Source organism: Gopherus evgoodei, chromosome 1 (genome assembly GCF_007399415.2).
Source record: "Gopherus evgoodei ecotype Sinaloan lineage chromosome 1, rGopEvg1_v1.p, whole genome shotgun sequence".
In the NCBI taxonomy this organism is placed as follows: domain Eukaryota; kingdom Metazoa; phylum Chordata; order Testudines; family Testudinidae; genus Gopherus; species Gopherus evgoodei.
Genome location: NC_044322.1, coordinates 360,785,298 through 360,801,739, shown reverse-complemented (window position 1 = coordinate 360,801,739; position 16,442 = coordinate 360,785,298). Strand labels below are relative to the sequence as shown.

Here is a 16,442-nt window from a genome sequence, read left to right as displayed (position 1 = left end):
GTGCAAACTATTTTTGTCACGAAGGCCAACAAGGAGACATCTGCAGCGAGATAAGACAGAGGTACCCAAAGGTGTGCAATGATAATTTGTATCAAATGATAATGAGGGCACAATCTAGTAACATTCCTCAAATGGTACTGAGAAGTCTTTGCAGTGAATGGTTCTCTAATGACAACTTAGACTCAGGAATAGAGTCCAGATTGCATAGTACGGGGACGACTATAACACACTACTGAATCAACCAAGGTTGGAAGACAAACTTAGTACCATCAACTTAACAAGCTGCAAGAAGCAGTTCTTTTTCTTAACTCAAGACTGCAGTCCGTGCTGATTCATGTAGCAATGGATATTCCTTCACAGATGGAGGGGGTATTAGAGGAGACTGATACACAATGCTGCACATCAGCCTAGGGCATGAAGGGCCAGGTTGGTCAATGAATTATGTTCTTAAAACACACAGCTGTTGCAAGCCATGGTACATGAAACATTTCTCTATCACACACTATACAAAAAGAACACACACATACTGCAGAAGAGAGAGTGAGAGTCCAAAAGGTTAATGAAGAAAAAGGAAATTTTATCAAGCTAAAAAGACTAAGATGCTTTTTCAAATTGCAGAAAGAGGAATCCCATGATTGACTGTCAGAAATATCACCGCGCTTGCAGGCTGCGCTGAGGAAAGATCATTTTCCTTCTATAAAGAAAAACAACATTTACACGTTCCATTCTGGTTCAGCAGCCGGGGAGGAAGGGAGGAAGGAGAAAGAGACATGCCAAACAACTGAGAGCAGCAAAACCAATGGCTGAACACTATTTGACAGTCTAGCCAACCAGGCCTCTGCACTGGTTGCTGCATAAGGGATGCACGTATATTTGGAGGGAAAATCTTCACAGATTTTGGGGGAGACATACTACTGAAATGTATTTCCTTTCACCCCATGCCTTTTACAGCTGTTTTAAGTCACAGATACCAAGATGCACAGCTAATGTTTGCTTAGACTCCTCAATGTCCAGTTAGACCCAAAAGAGGATGAAGACCCGAGTGACCTGATGGCAAAGGTGTCCAGGATGTGCACATCTCATGGACTTCAATGAAAGCTGAAGTTACTGAGCACCTCTAAAAAGTAAACCATAAATAACAAAGCCTACAATAGAGGCAGGGCACAGCATTATCAGCAGCAGATGTATTTTCTATCTGCCAACTACCCTCCTATTTCTCTTACTAATCTGCACCACAGAGTAACAGATCATCTCTCCACATATTTTCTAGCTTCACCACACGACATCACAATTCTTTACTAGACCCACCTGGTAACAGTTAGAAGGAATGCAACTGTGAAAAAACTGCTTCAGACAGCTATACCATGCCAACACAAACCCACAATTGTAGAGGCCTACTACACAGTAGTACTAGTGTCACCTAGAGCTTCAGAAGCGGTTCTTTATAAACGTTGATCCACTGAAGGTTTTGTCATTTGAACATTCCTTCAACATTCTCCTCCATACAGGGAAAAGAACGAATCAGCATGTGACCAGCTGACTCAGGGGGGCTCATGAAACTTTAGGTTTCAATCTTAATTCAGCAAGCTCCTCTACTGATAGGACTTTTCTCAATGCACAGTACTCTTGGTATTTTAGTTTGTTCCCATCAAATGGCTGACGTACTTTGACTTGACTTGGAATAGTGGAGGCAATGCAGTTCAGAAATGAGGTATACCTGCAGAGCTGTATGGTAGGCCAAGGACTCGAACAGCAGGAGAAGCTGAAATTCAAGACTGAGGGACTTTATTTAGCAAGAGCATTATGGAAATCCAGAAACAGAATAGCAGGGGATATTGCAGATCAGAATTAGAATGCATTAGCAAAGCAGCGGTGGGGAGGAGAGGTAGATTAGCAGGTCAGAACTAAGGAGAATTGTGTTGGGACCAACACTGGAAGACAAATGGTTGCTGCAGGGTAATGGGCATTGCAAGTCAAGATGGGATGCCTTGGCAGAGGTGATATTTGGGGGGAGCTTATACTGGGCCTTTTTGCATTCTGTCACTGTTAGCTAATTATTTTCATGAGCAACAATTTCATTCAAATATAAATTTTAAAAAATATCAAAAGATTAAACTGGAGTTAAATGGCCACTTTAAAATATAACTAGACTGGCAGGACAGGTGCCCCCTAATTCTTTCCCCTGAGGTAAGACATTAAATCACAGCTTTGGAGCACTTAATAATAAGCAGTGATTGATCAGCCTTCAAACGAGATCCATTTCTTCTTAGCCTTTCCTAAGATGGAGACACAAACTGAGGACTGAAAAGATTCCACAGCCCGAAGTCTGACTTTCATCACCTTGTGTCTCCCTGAACAGGGAGAACAGTTAAACTAGAGATGGAAACGCTCAGTATTTTACCACAGTGACGAAGATGCTCTGCTTCTTATCACAGACACATACGCCTGGCAAAGATCAACCTTCAATGAGCTGCAACTACATCCTCAGACACCAAAAGCAGATCAGCAAATGGTTCAGGAAATAAACCGGCACACAAAACACACATCTACTTAAAGCAACCCAGACAAAGCTGTGTGTCTACTGAAAGGATCTTTTTCTCCTCCCCAAGGATATAAATATTTTGAATATTTAACAACTGCTGAAGAATCCCAGAAATCTGTCCATTAGAAAAGGCTGTATAATACAGCAGTGCAATAAAAACTTGTTGCTGTATTTCAAATGTAAAATATGCTGTAACTAAAATAGACAAAGACGGCACTTTGCATAGCAAGCAGGACACTAATGAAGCACAGAGACCTCTCCTGCCTCCATTTCATTTCTTTTTTTTCTCCCTTTCCTTAACTCCCTCGGAATTCACTGCTTCCTTAATGGCAATCTCAGAAGCAAAATCAAGAAGCAAATTATTTTCTTACACATAATCCCCCTTTTGCTGTCAAGTGTCTGACCCTGGTTTGATAATCTCATTTCCTGAGAATCAAAATGCTGGAAATGTAAGCTTCCTAGAGTGTTAATTGCGGCCCTGCTCCATTGCTAATCAAAAAATTGGATGTTTTGCATGAAAATGCTGCTCTAATTAATTCTCAGTCATAAAGCACCCTGGTTTTAATAACCCCTTTTTGATTAGATAGCCTTTGAAGAGACAGTGCAGCTAATCCACTAAACTTGAAAAAACACACGCAGAGGAAATAAGTAGTGGGTTTACAAGCTCTGAACAAGATGATTGCATTAATACTGTCAAATCACAAAAAAGTGATTCTCTGCCCCCCACCTTCCTATGCCCTCAGATAAAACCGTGAACCTCTGCATCCTGAGGAGACAAAGGCAGCTGCCAGAAAGGGGTTCACCACGTCAAATAATTTCCCCCTTCTTAACACAACTGAGTTTCTACATCTCAGACTCCCCCCATCATCTCTCCTTTGTGGGGGTATATTTTTAACTAGGATTGTCCACTTGTCAAACTCTCTCTTTTAATAAGATAAGAATTCTGCCTCCCCCACAAGCATCTGATTGACAACATATTATCATACGCATCTCTAAGAGGTGCTGAACTGAATTTTCATTATCCAAAATGTCAAGTTTCGTTTTTGTCATCAGAGAACACAGCTGGCCTCCTCAGACAGCCCTTTGGTTAATTCAAATGGAACAAGACACCTACACATGACTGCATTTTTCCCAGGCCTGACCTAATGTACAAGTTTTAATTTACCACTTGTCAGACTGAGATACAATTTGCTGCTGCTGCTGCCATCACTGTTTCTTCAGCTCTCAATGAGGAAAGAAAAATCTTAATTAGTAGCAGTTTGCTTTGATTTCATTAATTACAAAAAAAATGATAAGGAATTTCCAACTGCAGAAGAAGCCTAACCAACGGTACACATGCTGAGATTTAACCGGAATAATACCAATTTTCCAGTGCAAAGCAGAATCATGTTTATACTCGGCATATTCCACTTGTATTTACCACTTGACCAATAGTGAACATTCCACTTGGGTCCAAACCATAATAAGAATATTGATTTATTGACACTGAAATTTTAAAACTCCAAAAAGAGCATCCATCCAAGGCTCTGGTCACCCTCGAGACTCATTTATAAACATATTTATAATATGACATCTCTATTTCCAGGCTCCCTGATGGTCAAACTTACCCACACACACACCTTATATGAGCTCACATTCCTGTAGCTCTACTTCTGATCCACTTATGGGGAATAAAGTATGCTACAGTTGAGCTCTTAAATGCATAAAAGTCAGAAAATTCTAAGATTTAATGACCCTTCCACAGCAATAAGTAACTCAGTCAGACCACAGACCTACATGAAGACAACCTTCAGATCCTCCACACTTCAAGGGATGGATACATCCCTATTGTAAAAGATTATTCATCTATAAAAACTGATGCTATACTTGATCTTTGGCAAAAGGTTGCGACGAAGTAATATACAAATATAGTATGAACATACTGCCTCACAATCTGGCCAGTTACTGTCTTGCAGCAACTTCAACGTTGAATCATTTGACTTCTGTAAATTGAATTTTAAAATGGGTTTTTATTAGCCCCATCAAAAATCATTTGCATGTGTATCTCAATGGGTAGTGATCAATGGCTCGATGTCTAGTTGAGCCAGTATCAAACGGAGTGCCCAGGGGTCTGTCCTGGGCTGGTTTTGTTCAACATCTTCATTAATGATCTAGATGATGTGATGGATTGCACCCTCAGCAAGTTCACGGATGACACTAAACTAGGGGGATAGGTAGATATGCTGGAGGGTAGGGATAGGATACAGAGTAACCTAGACAAACTGGAGGATTGGGCTAAAAAAAAAATCTGATGAGGTTCAACAAGGACAAATGCAGAGTCCTGCACTCAGGACAGAAGAATCCCATACACCTGCTATAGGCTGGGACCAACTGGCTAAGCAGCAGTCCTGCAGAAAAGGACCTGGGGATTACAGTAGACAAGAAGCTGGATATGAGTCAGCAGTGTGCCCTTGTTGCCAAGAAGGCTAATGGCATATTGGGCTGCGTTAGTAGGAGCACTGCCAGCAAATCAAGGGAAGTGATTATTCCCTTCTATTTGGCACTGGTGAGGCCACATCTGGAGTATTGCGTCCAGTTTTGGGCCCCCCTCTACAGAAAGGATGTGGACAAACTGGAGAGAGTCCAGCGGAGGACAATGAAAATGATTGGGGGCTGGGGCAAATAATTTACAAGGAGAGGTTGAGGGAATTGGGCTTATTTAGTCTGCAGAAGAGAAGAGTGAGGGAGAATTTGATAGCAGACTTCAACTACCTGAAGGGAGGTTCCAAAGAAGATGGAGCTAGGCTGTTTTCAATGGTGGCAGATGACAGAACAAGGAGAAATGGTCTCGAGTTGCAGTGGGGGAGGTTTAGGCTGGATATTAGGAAACACTATTTCACTAGGAGGAGAGTGAAGCACTGGAATGGGTTACCTAGGGAGGTGGTGGAATCTCCTTCCTTAGAAGTTTTTAAGGCCCAGCTTGACAAAGCCCTGGCTGGGATGGTTTAACTGGGGTTGGTCCTGCTTTGAGCAGGGGTTTGGACTAGATGACCTCCTGAGGTCTCTTCCAACCCCAATCGTCTAGGATTCTTTGACCTGCAAATATTACAAGGGATTGGGCAAACATGCTGAGGTTTGTCCAGATCATTTTTAATTTTAATCCTATCCTCCAAAGCACTTGCAACCCTTCCCAGCTTGGTATTGTCCACAAACTTTATAAGTGCACTCTATGCCATTATCTAAGTCATTGATGAAGATATTGAACAGAACTGGACCCAGAACTGAGCTGTGGAAGTCTTCAGTTCTAATCCTGCCTCTAACTCAAACTAAGACCTTAGTTTCCTTATGTTCATAAGGTTACTGATAATTAAGGCTAAGATTTAGTCACGGGTATTTTTAGTAAAAGTCATGGACAGGTAATAGGCAATAAACAAAAATTCAAGGCCCATGACTTGTCCATGACTTTTACTATAAGTACCCCGACTAAATCTTAGTTGTTCCTGAGGCCGGGGGGCGCAGCTGCTGGAGGGGGGGGCAAACCATGGCACCACTGCTGCTCAGGGAGGGGGAAGTAGCACAGTCCAGGGAGCCACTACTGGTCTCGGGGAGCTCCAGCAGTGGCTGGTGCAGCTGGCCTTGGGCCCCCCAAACAGCTCCAGCAGCAGCCAGTGCAGCCAGGGCTACCTGAGATGCTCAGGCAGCCCTGGCATCAGATGCACCAGCTGCTATAGCTGCGGAAGTCATAAAGGTCCCGGAAAGTCACGGAATCCGTGACTTCTGTGACCTCCATGACAGACTCGCTGCCTTAGTGATAATTAAGGCTACGTTTATGTCACGGAGGTCACGGAATCCATGACTTCCAGAGACCTCTATGACATTTTTTCCTTCAGCCCCTGGGGCTGCAGGACTGAAGCTCGCAGCCAACAGCGCCCCAGCAGGGTTCCAGCGATGGGTGACAGCCTCCTCAGGGTCCCCCTGTGATGGGCCTTATGCAGGGGGTGGCGGGGACCTCCTGAAGCTCCCAGCCACCATGGAGCCAGGAGAAAACGTGGAGCCACGAGAAAACATGGGGGAGGGATAGCTCAGTGGTTTGAGCATTGGCCTCACAGGGTTGTGAGTTCAATCCTTGAGGGGGCCACTTAGGGATCTGGGGCAAAAATTGGTCCTGCTAGTGAAGGCAGGGGGCTGGACTCAACCTTTCGAGGTCCCTTCCAGTTCTAGGAGATTGGTATATCTCTAATTATTACCTTAGCAGCAAAATCACAGACAGGTCATGGATTCTGTGAATTTTTGTTTATTGTCCCTGAACTGTTCGTGAATTTTACTGAAAATAACCATGACAAAATCTTAGCCTTAGCGATAATACCAACTCACAGGACAGTTGAGAGCATTAGTCAGATTAGAACATAAAAAGTTCTCTACATTATAAGTATTAGGTCTATATTAGTTCAGTTTGCAAAACCATTCCACTGATTAGGGCATTAGCCTAGGACTTGGAAGACCTGAGTTCAAAGTCCCTGTGCCCCAAAAGACTTCCTGTGTGACCTTAGGAAAGTCACTTAGCCTCTCTGTGCCTCTATTCTCCATCTTTAAAATGGGGGTGACAGCACTCATTGGGGTGTAGTGACGATAAATACACTAAAGATTGTGAGGAGTTCAGATACTATGGTGGTGGGGACCATATAATTACCATAGACAGACAGATCTAGGCCAGCGGTTCTCAAACTGCAGGTTGGGAGCCAAAAGTGGGTGGCAACCCCCGTTTTAATGGGGTCACCAGGACTGGTGTTAAGACTTGCTGGCATCTGGGGCCGAAGCAAAAGCCCAAGCCCCACCGCCAGGGGCCAAAGCCCAAGGGCTTCACCACTGGCTTGCGGGGCTCAGGTTACAGGCCCCTCACCTGGGGTTGAAGACCTTGGGGTTTGTCTGCCCCCTCACATCCCTGAGGTGCGGGGGCTCAGGTAGGCTCAGACTTTGGTCCCCCTTCCCAGATAATGTAGTAACTTTTGTCGTTAGAATGGGATCACGATGCAATGAAGTTTGAAAACCCGTGCTCTAGGCACTTCCCAAACACTGAAGGAGGACAGCCATTCTCTGAGGAGCTTACACTCCAGGGAATAATAGTGAAACTAGAACATATTTATCATTATACACTGCACATTATTACAGACCGAAATTTCAGAGAGACACCATCTGGCGAGAATATCAGTCCAGCAAGTAGATCAATGATGCGCTAATGTATACTACACCTAGTCAGCATGCACTAGTGTTCTGAACAACAAGGGACTCAAAAGTCAGGACTCCACAGTTCTGACCCTAATTCTGCTACTCAGTCTGGACAACTCACTCTGTGCTTCAGCTTGCCCAGCTATAAAGTGAGAATAAAACACTGACCTTTAAATGCTTTGAGCTCCTCAGATGAAAGAAATGAGGGTCCAAACTTCTAAGAGGTGCTGAGCAGCATCGGATTCCATTAACTGTTCAGCAGCTCTTAACAGCTCATTCTTAAAATCAAAATCCCATATGCACAACACTAGCAAAGCTGACCTTGATATGAACTTCTATGGCCTGCACTAACAGAGATAACTGAGAGGGACTAGATGCTATTTTCCATGCTGATCAGTCCCCTCAAGGCTCTTCAGGATTTTCACAGCATATAAAAATTTCCTTACCAGTTCTGCTGATAAACTGAACTGAAACACAGCTTCTATGGACACTCCAAACCACTGCACAACACTCTGCAGCGACCGGGGCCTGATATAACACCTGGTGTATTTAAGAGTCTATGACCAACAGCACCTTTGACAAAATGATACTGTGCTAGAAATTATTAGCAAAACAAACATCATTATGGTATCTGCCTGCTGATAAGATGCTCCATGGCCTTTCTACCTCAGGTGTTCTGAATCCAGCAAACATAGGAATAGCCATTGGTAAGAAAGATCAGCAGCTTAGGTTAGACTCCTTCCTCAGATGTATAAAACAACAAGGACATAACCCACTGAGTTTTAATTTTTGACTGCCACTGTTTTTCTCTTGCATTTTGTACTTGTGTGCTTTGAACCTGTTAGCAAGGTAGCTCCAAAATTCCCCCTACTGCCTCCCTTCCATTCCAGCCACATAAAACACAAAGTTTAACCACGTCAATTATCATTTGTCTTTTGCAGAGCCCAATATATTCCACACTGTCCAGCTGTATTGCTGATGACAGCTAGAGAAACATGAAAAACAACAGACTGTAAACTCTTCGGGGCATGGGCTGTCTCCATATGTACATATCATGCCTAGCATAACGAAGCCCAGATCTAGACTGGTGCCGTTAGGCGTTACCATAATACAATGGTAGTGTCCAGAATGTTTTCAACTAAAAAGCAAAAGAACAGAATGCAAAGTGGGATGATGACACACCTTTAAGGTTGTATATTCTCTTTTAAGTCCCATCTACACTATAAGACCACTATTTTTGCAGCAGTTACAGCTTGGTGATCCAGATCCCCTAATACAGTTCAAATTTGCAGTTATGATGGAACTGAACTGTTTTAACCATCTTCTTAAATTATGCCAACTCTTAGACTTCAGATGGGCTATAGTTCAGTTCAGAGCTGTCTATCCAGCAAGACCAAATGATGTGTAAGAACTTCCCCAAAATGGTGATCTTACTACTCCAAGTGGTATAACAATGTATGTATTTTACAGTAACTTCCTCCTCTGAATGGAAAAGTTATGTCCTCCAGGTCCAAATCTCACCCGGTACAATGAGAACCAGAAGCACATGACATTTGAAGAAGATGCTGGCCTAGCAACAGCATCCCCAACACCATCAACATTTTGCATCCCAAGGGATTCCGTTTCCAAAGCACTCTAAAAGTAAAATAAAATATAGCTTATAGATTGAAATCACTTCATTGACCACTGACATGCGGTCACCTCTGAGGTGAAATGCAGCAGCTTTTTGACAACGCACAGCAAAATACTACCTATCTAAGGCTATCAGTGAAGAGGAATACCCAACCCAACTGAAACTGCAGGAGAACTGTAAGAAGGAAAATGTAATTTTCCCAGTTAGAATCTGACCAAGATACATTCGTTAACAACCCTGCATTTGCAGCTGCAGCAGCAGCAGATACATAGGAATTCTAACGCCCATAAGTGGTCAGGACCCATGTTTTACGTCTCATACAAAAGACAGACCCCTCCTCAAGAAACATTACACCCCATCACCATCACACTGGGACACTGGTTCTGTACTAACTCAGAGGGAGGAATACTATGTTTTCAATTTTTTTAAATGACTGAATTGATGTAACTTCTCTTGCAAACAATGTGAGGTGCCCATCTTAAACAAAAGCAAAGAATACTAGGACCTGATTCTTCTTCCATTGACTTCACTGGGATTAGACCTTCAAGAATTAATGCTCCCATCCCTAACATTCTTGCAGCAGGGTCTCTTCCAATAGTGGGTGATACTGCAGTGCTTATGGCATGCATGATTTCAGAAGAAATGGTGCCAGTTAACGACCAAGTGTCAGCCTGATCGTTGTAGATTTTAAGGCAACTGAAATTAAAATCTTATTTCAAAAAGTTGGCATGAAATGAACTTCAAGTTTTTCTTTTATGTGTTACTTTGAACATATTTTCAGCAGATTTTTTCCCTAGTATTCCACCCTCTCCCTGCTGCTGTTGAAAAGTCATCCCCATAGATAAGGCTGTTGAGAAGAGCAACTCGTGGTGTTCAGAGGAGCATGATGTTGCAAGTCAGCCTTCCGCTAACCTGACTGAACAATTCAATTATATTTTAAGGGATAAACGGAAATGCAGATCTGGCTGTGATCCGGGGATCAGGCAGATAAATGGGTTAGCTGAAAGGGAACAACGGCACTTTATAATGGAAAGAGAGGCGGGGAGATTTTTAAACACAGAAAAAAATTAACAAGGAACTTTTACCTCTGGCTCAATAGTGATGATTTCTTACTAAATTCACTCAATCTATCCTCCCTGTTGACTCCCTGCACTGATTGCTCACCTCCTATTGCATTAGAGTCAAGTTTTCCATACTCATACACAAAGGGATGCATAATCTTGTCTCCACCTACATCTATGACTTCTTTCTTGCTGTTAAGTCTTGTGATTCCCCCTCCTTTCTTCCCACTCCTAACATCCCAGCCCTATGCTTGGAACAGTCTCCCAGTTCATCTCTCTTAAGCTTTCTTTCTTTTCTACTTTTAATGCTTCCTTAAAACCCATTTCTTCACTTCAGAAATCTTCACACTCACCCTTCTCTTGAACTGTTGAACATGATTTGTCTCATCTCAGGCTTGACTACATGTAAAACACTACAACAGCACACTTGCACCACTGCAGATGCGCAGCTGTAGCACGTCAGTGTAGAAACTGCTTATACTGACCAGACAATCCCTCCCATTGCCCCAGGTAATCCATCTCCCCAATAGGAGGTAGCTAGGTCGACAGAAGAATTCTGCGGTTTTTCACATGCCAGAGCAACAGTTATGATGACCTAGTCTTCTAGTGTAGGCCAGGCCTCATTCAGACTCCAATCCCTTGGAGGACGAGGGTCGTGGGTAGAGAGCTCTTCGGGGCAGGGGGCATGCCTCATTAAATGTTCATATAGTACTATCACATAAACAGATATATAAAATAAACCATCAATTATATATGAAAAACCACGATCACCACAACGTCTAAGCCATAGCAGATCTGAAACAGGAAATGCATGTGGGATCAGTTAATATTGTTTTCAACCCCCTTCTTTTCTGAAGGCTAAATAGGAAATTTGCCAGGTTCTGAGATGACATGGTGGTTATATTGGAAGATTGCAACTGAGATAATCCCAGTAGGCCTGAAATCACTGAGGAAGATACCAAAACTGAAAGGAAGCAGCAGCAGCTCCTCTCACAGCTTTAAGCATGTAACTCCTGTCAGGAATTCCCACTCTTGGATTTGGATCCTGCTGCTCCATCTGATTTCTGGATGCAATGGGTGGCGTTGGCGGAGTTAGTAATTAAATCCTACAGCCATTTGATATGAAAAAATCAGATAGTTTATGACGAGAAAGGTGAAGGTTGTGCATACTGTAGTTTAGACACAGCAGGGTACAGCTTGTTAGAATTATTACTAGTACAAAAGTTTTAAAAAAGGATTTTTCTGATTTGATACTAGAACTGTGTGGGTGTAATAACAAAATGAAACCACACCCTTTGAGCTTCCCCAATTCCCTATAATAAGATAGTGCTTTACTTGCCCTATCTTTCTAAACTTCTTCGCACAGCCACTCATCACATGTCCACAAACATTGTGTTTCTCCCAGCACACAAGTACATGTTGCAGGTTTCTACAGCTGACAATTTTAGCCTCTCAGACGAAAAGTAGTAAAATGAACACCCTATAATGTGCTTAGACCGTGATACCACACCTTAAATATAGACATTTTCACCTCTATTTTATTCCCATAAACTGTCAGACAATAGTGAAGGTCAAGGGTCAATTTAGGTATCTGTCTACCTAACTTAGGGTTTTCCAGAGAGCCAATCAACAGAGCATCCAAGCCTTGCTATATGGCAGTGCTCTGTAACATCAGCTAAGCTAGATATACCATAACCATCCAAAAGAACACTCTACATACTTACCTACATGCCTCCAGCTTTCATCCAGACAACATCAAATGATCCATTGCCTATACCCAAGCTCTAAAATACATCTGCACTTGCTCCAATCCCTCAGACAGAGACAAATATCTACAAACACATCTCTATCAAGTGTTCTTAAAACTACAATACTCACTTGCTGAAGGGAAGAAACAGACTGACAGAGCCAGAAGAATACCCAGAAGACACCTGCTACAGGACAGGCCCAACAAAGAAAGTGACAGAACGCCACTAGCCATCACCTTCAGCCCCCAACTAAAACCTCTCCAGCACATCATCAAGGATCTACAACCTATCCTGGAGGATGATCCCTCACTCTCACAGATCTTGGGAGACAGGCCAGTCCTCGCTTACAGACAGCCCCCCAACCTGAAGCAAATACTTACCAGCAACCACACACCACACAACAAAAACACTAACCCAGGAACCTATCTTTGCAACAAAGCCTGTTGCCAGCTCTGTCCGCATATCTATTCAAGGGACACCATTATAGGACCTAACTGCATCAACCACATCATCGGAGTCTCGTTCACCTGCACATCTACTAACATGATATACGCCATCATGTGCCAGCAATGCCCCTCTGCCATGTACATTGGCCAAACCGGACAGTCTCTAAGCAAAAGAATAAATGGACACAAATCAGATGTCAAGAATTATAACATTCAAAAACCAGTCGGAGAACACTTCAATCTCCCTGGACACTCGATTACAGACCTAAAAGTCGCAATTCTTCAACAAAAAAACTTCAAAAACAGACTCCAACAAGAAACTGCAGAACTGGAATTCATTTGCAAAATGGACACCATTAAATTAGTCTTGAATAAAGACTGGGAGTGGATGGGTCATTACACAAAGTGAAAACTATTTCCCCACGCTAATTTTTCCCTTACAGTTACTCACACCTTCTTGTCACTGTTGGAAATGGGCCATCCTGATTATCACTGCAAAAGTTTTTTTTTCTGCTTCTTTCTCCTGCTGATAATGGCCCACCTTAATTGATTAGTCTCGTTAGAGTTGGTATGGCAACATCCATTTTCTCATGTTCTCTGTGTACATATCTTCCTACTGTATTTACCACTGCATGCATCTGATGAAGTGGGTTTTAGCCCACGAAAGCTTATGCTCAAATACATCTGTTAGTCTCTAAGGTGCCACAAATATAAAGCATTCTTTTTGCACTCTACATAAGGGTAAACTTCTGGCTGGAGGATGGAGATAAGTCACTGGAGAGAGAACTGGAACTACAAATCACCTGATACCTCAACTGTAAATATCTAGCGTCTGTTAAAATCACCCCAAAATTCTCGCGAATAGGATTTCAAGGTACAATTCTGCCTCTGCCCATCACTGCTATCTGGACAACAATGACTTCAACAGAGATCCCATAATGCATGTGCATTAGGGCAATATGAATGCTGTAAGAGATTACATCAGATTATATAGAACCAATCTGGTCTTTTTTATACATATTACTATGAAGATTTTACCTAATAACCCACTCTCCCCTGCTGCTGAAAAAAGTTATCACTAATGGATAAGGCTGTCAGGAAGAGAAATACATACACATACACACCTCTACCCTGATATAACGCGACCCGATATAACACGAATTCAGATATAAAGCGGTAAAGCAGTGCTCCGGTGGGGCAGGGCTGCGCACTCCGGCGGATCAAGGCGAGTTCAATATAACACGGTTTCACCTATAACACAGTAAGATTTTTTTACTCCTGAGGACAGCGTTATATCGGGCAAGAGGTGTGTGTGTGTGTGTGTGTGTGTGTGTGTGTGTTTGTACACACACACACTATATTGCAGCATACACATCCCATCTCTCATGAGCAACATAAACTAATGGTAACAGCTCAGCCTTCCAAATCTACCTTTTCAAAAAACATGCAACCCACATTAACACATTGTGGTTCTTTGTCCCCCTCTAGTGGTTCGATCAGGTAAAGAGATTTGTGTGCCTGTTACTGCCTCAATGGCAAAAGAATGGTCTTTTAGCTCAAGCAATAGAGGCTCATGCTTTCAGATGCAGAGTTCAGTCCCTGGAGATGACCCAGTCAGGGATATTACATGTGCATGTGCCAGTGTGGAAATAAATATGAGGTAAGGAAACAAAGATCAGTTTCAATCTTTGAAAAGCATCATTTAGAGTGAGATTTTTTTTTCTTTCAAGTCATTGTTTTATGAGTTTCCTTTTAAACTCAAACCTATAGAATGTGGAGCTAGAAAGGGAAAAAAGAAAATATGTCAGTGTTTGCCTTCCTACCTTGAGTAAATAAATAGAGGATATGAGCTGGCCAAGTTTACAGAGTCTTAGGCCATGTCTATACTTACAAGCTTACAGCTGTTCCGCTGTAAGAATGCTCATGTAGTCGCGTTAGCCAATAGGAAAGCGTTCTCCAGTCGACATAATAAAACCAGCTCAATGAACAGCAGTAGCTGTGTTGGCAGGAGAGCATCAGTACAGCGTTGTGCACATGAAGGCTTATGGCAGCAAAATCTATGCTACTGGAGCAGGGGGAGGGGTTCCACACTCCTGAGCAACATGTTTTGCTGACATAAGCGCTAGTATAGACATGGCCTTAGACTATGACCCTGCATATGGTTTGCTAGAGAGGAGCTAACAACAGTTCTGAGCCATCCAGGCAGGGTCTGCAGATATTTGGCAAAGCAATCAACCAAATTAAATGAGCTGTCAAGCTTCTCACCTTGAAGTTCTCCACTCCTGCTGTAGAGCTCCCTCCTCTGCTCCCGCAAATAAGCACTCATGCTAATAGCATGGGAGGACGATTCAAACCTGCAATAAAAAGCATGCAGTCAGTCACACAATTCACGGCGACTTTTCTGTAGCCACAAAGATTGAGATACTGTGTTAGATTAAATGAGAAATTATTTGTTACTTAATTCCATTAGCTCCGACAGCGAGGCGCTTTCCAAACAGAGAAGGCCCAGCAAACAGGTGGAATCCACAAAACGAAACCCACACACTAAGCACGCACCTCAGCTCTTAACAAGGAAGTGCTGCAGCCAGTGATTAAACTCAGTGCTCCCCTGGAAAAGTAGGAGTAACAAACTATTCAATTATTTATGACGTGTTGCCTCAGCAGCAGCCAGGAGGTGCCCATAGGGAGCTAACAATGGAAATCTCCATTGAAAGTCTTTCCTCAAAGCAGCCAGTACTAGACAGAGCTTGGGGGACAGGAAGTGAAAGAACCTTCCAGTCTCCCACCAGACACAGAGAAACCAACCAAGGCTCCAAGCCCGGAAGACTTCTCTGATGGGGCATGTCAGCAGCAAGCCTTATCAGCCTCCCAGCATTATCATTCACTCCGCTCTAAGACCTGGAGACTGGATTTTTCCTCTCAGTTGCTGTACTGTCATTTGTTGTGGAACCCCCTACAGCACATCCCTCTCCTACCGCTATCTAACTTTACACTCCCCCTGCCTTCCTTGACTTCTCACCACCCCTCCTCTCTATTCTTTCCCCTCTCTGCTCCTTGCCTCCAGTTTCCACTTCCTTCTCTTACTCATGCAATCCCTTCCTTTCCCCCACTTCAGCCCTGAGGGATTCCAACAAAAAAGCCTCTAAAACTATGCTTTTATAATATAAACAAAACAAATATATAGTCACATGTTAAAAACCCCAAAACATGAGCTTAACATGTTGTGGACCCATCACCACTTTGCTTATACACCCATCCCTTTCCCACACACCATGGGTATCGTTTTTGCTTGTTGAGATTGACAGCTCTTCACAGTATGGACACTGTGTATGGAGCCATGACTGACTAGGGCCTATTATAGTATAAATTATCATCTGAATTTATGTAGGGCCTTTCATGTGAAGAGCTCAAAGTTCTTTACAAGCATTCATCAAGTAAGCTACACAACAGCCCTGTTATGTGGGTATTACACTCACTTCAGCGATGGGGAAATTGAGGCACAGAACAATTAATTGACACCAAGTCAGTCTCAAAATCTCAAGAACAGAACCCAGACGTTCTGATTTCCACTGGTGCTGTTAGATCACACTCCCTCTACCCGTTATCTACAAAATTAGCTTCCAAGGAGCTATACCAACTGCTCACACATCATACAGCTCTATCCGTGTACGAGAGCAAAGCTCCATCTCCTGTTCAAGTGATTTCCAAAGTCGGGACTCTAAACGCAGAGATTTTTATGACAAGTGGATGGCTTCTCTAAATTGGAAGCAGGTGATGGAAAAACAAGGATGATAGCCTCTCTGTCCA

At 43.0% G+C, this 16,442-nt stretch overlaps 1 protein-coding gene across 3 annotated transcripts in view; it reads right to left on the bottom strand.

Moving 5' to 3' along the window:
• Positions 1–16,442, bottom strand: part of EXOC4 (exocyst complex component 4) — a 632,193-nt gene that overhangs the window by 446,460 nt on the left and 169,291 nt on the right. For all 3 annotated transcript variants that reach the window (XM_030575818.1, XM_030575739.1, XM_030575663.1), the window contains exon 9: positions 14,901–14,989. In XM_030575818.1, the coding sequence (XP_030431678.1) occupies positions 14,901–14,989 (89 nt within the window). The remainder of the gene's footprint in view (positions 1–14,900; positions 14,990–16,442) is intronic.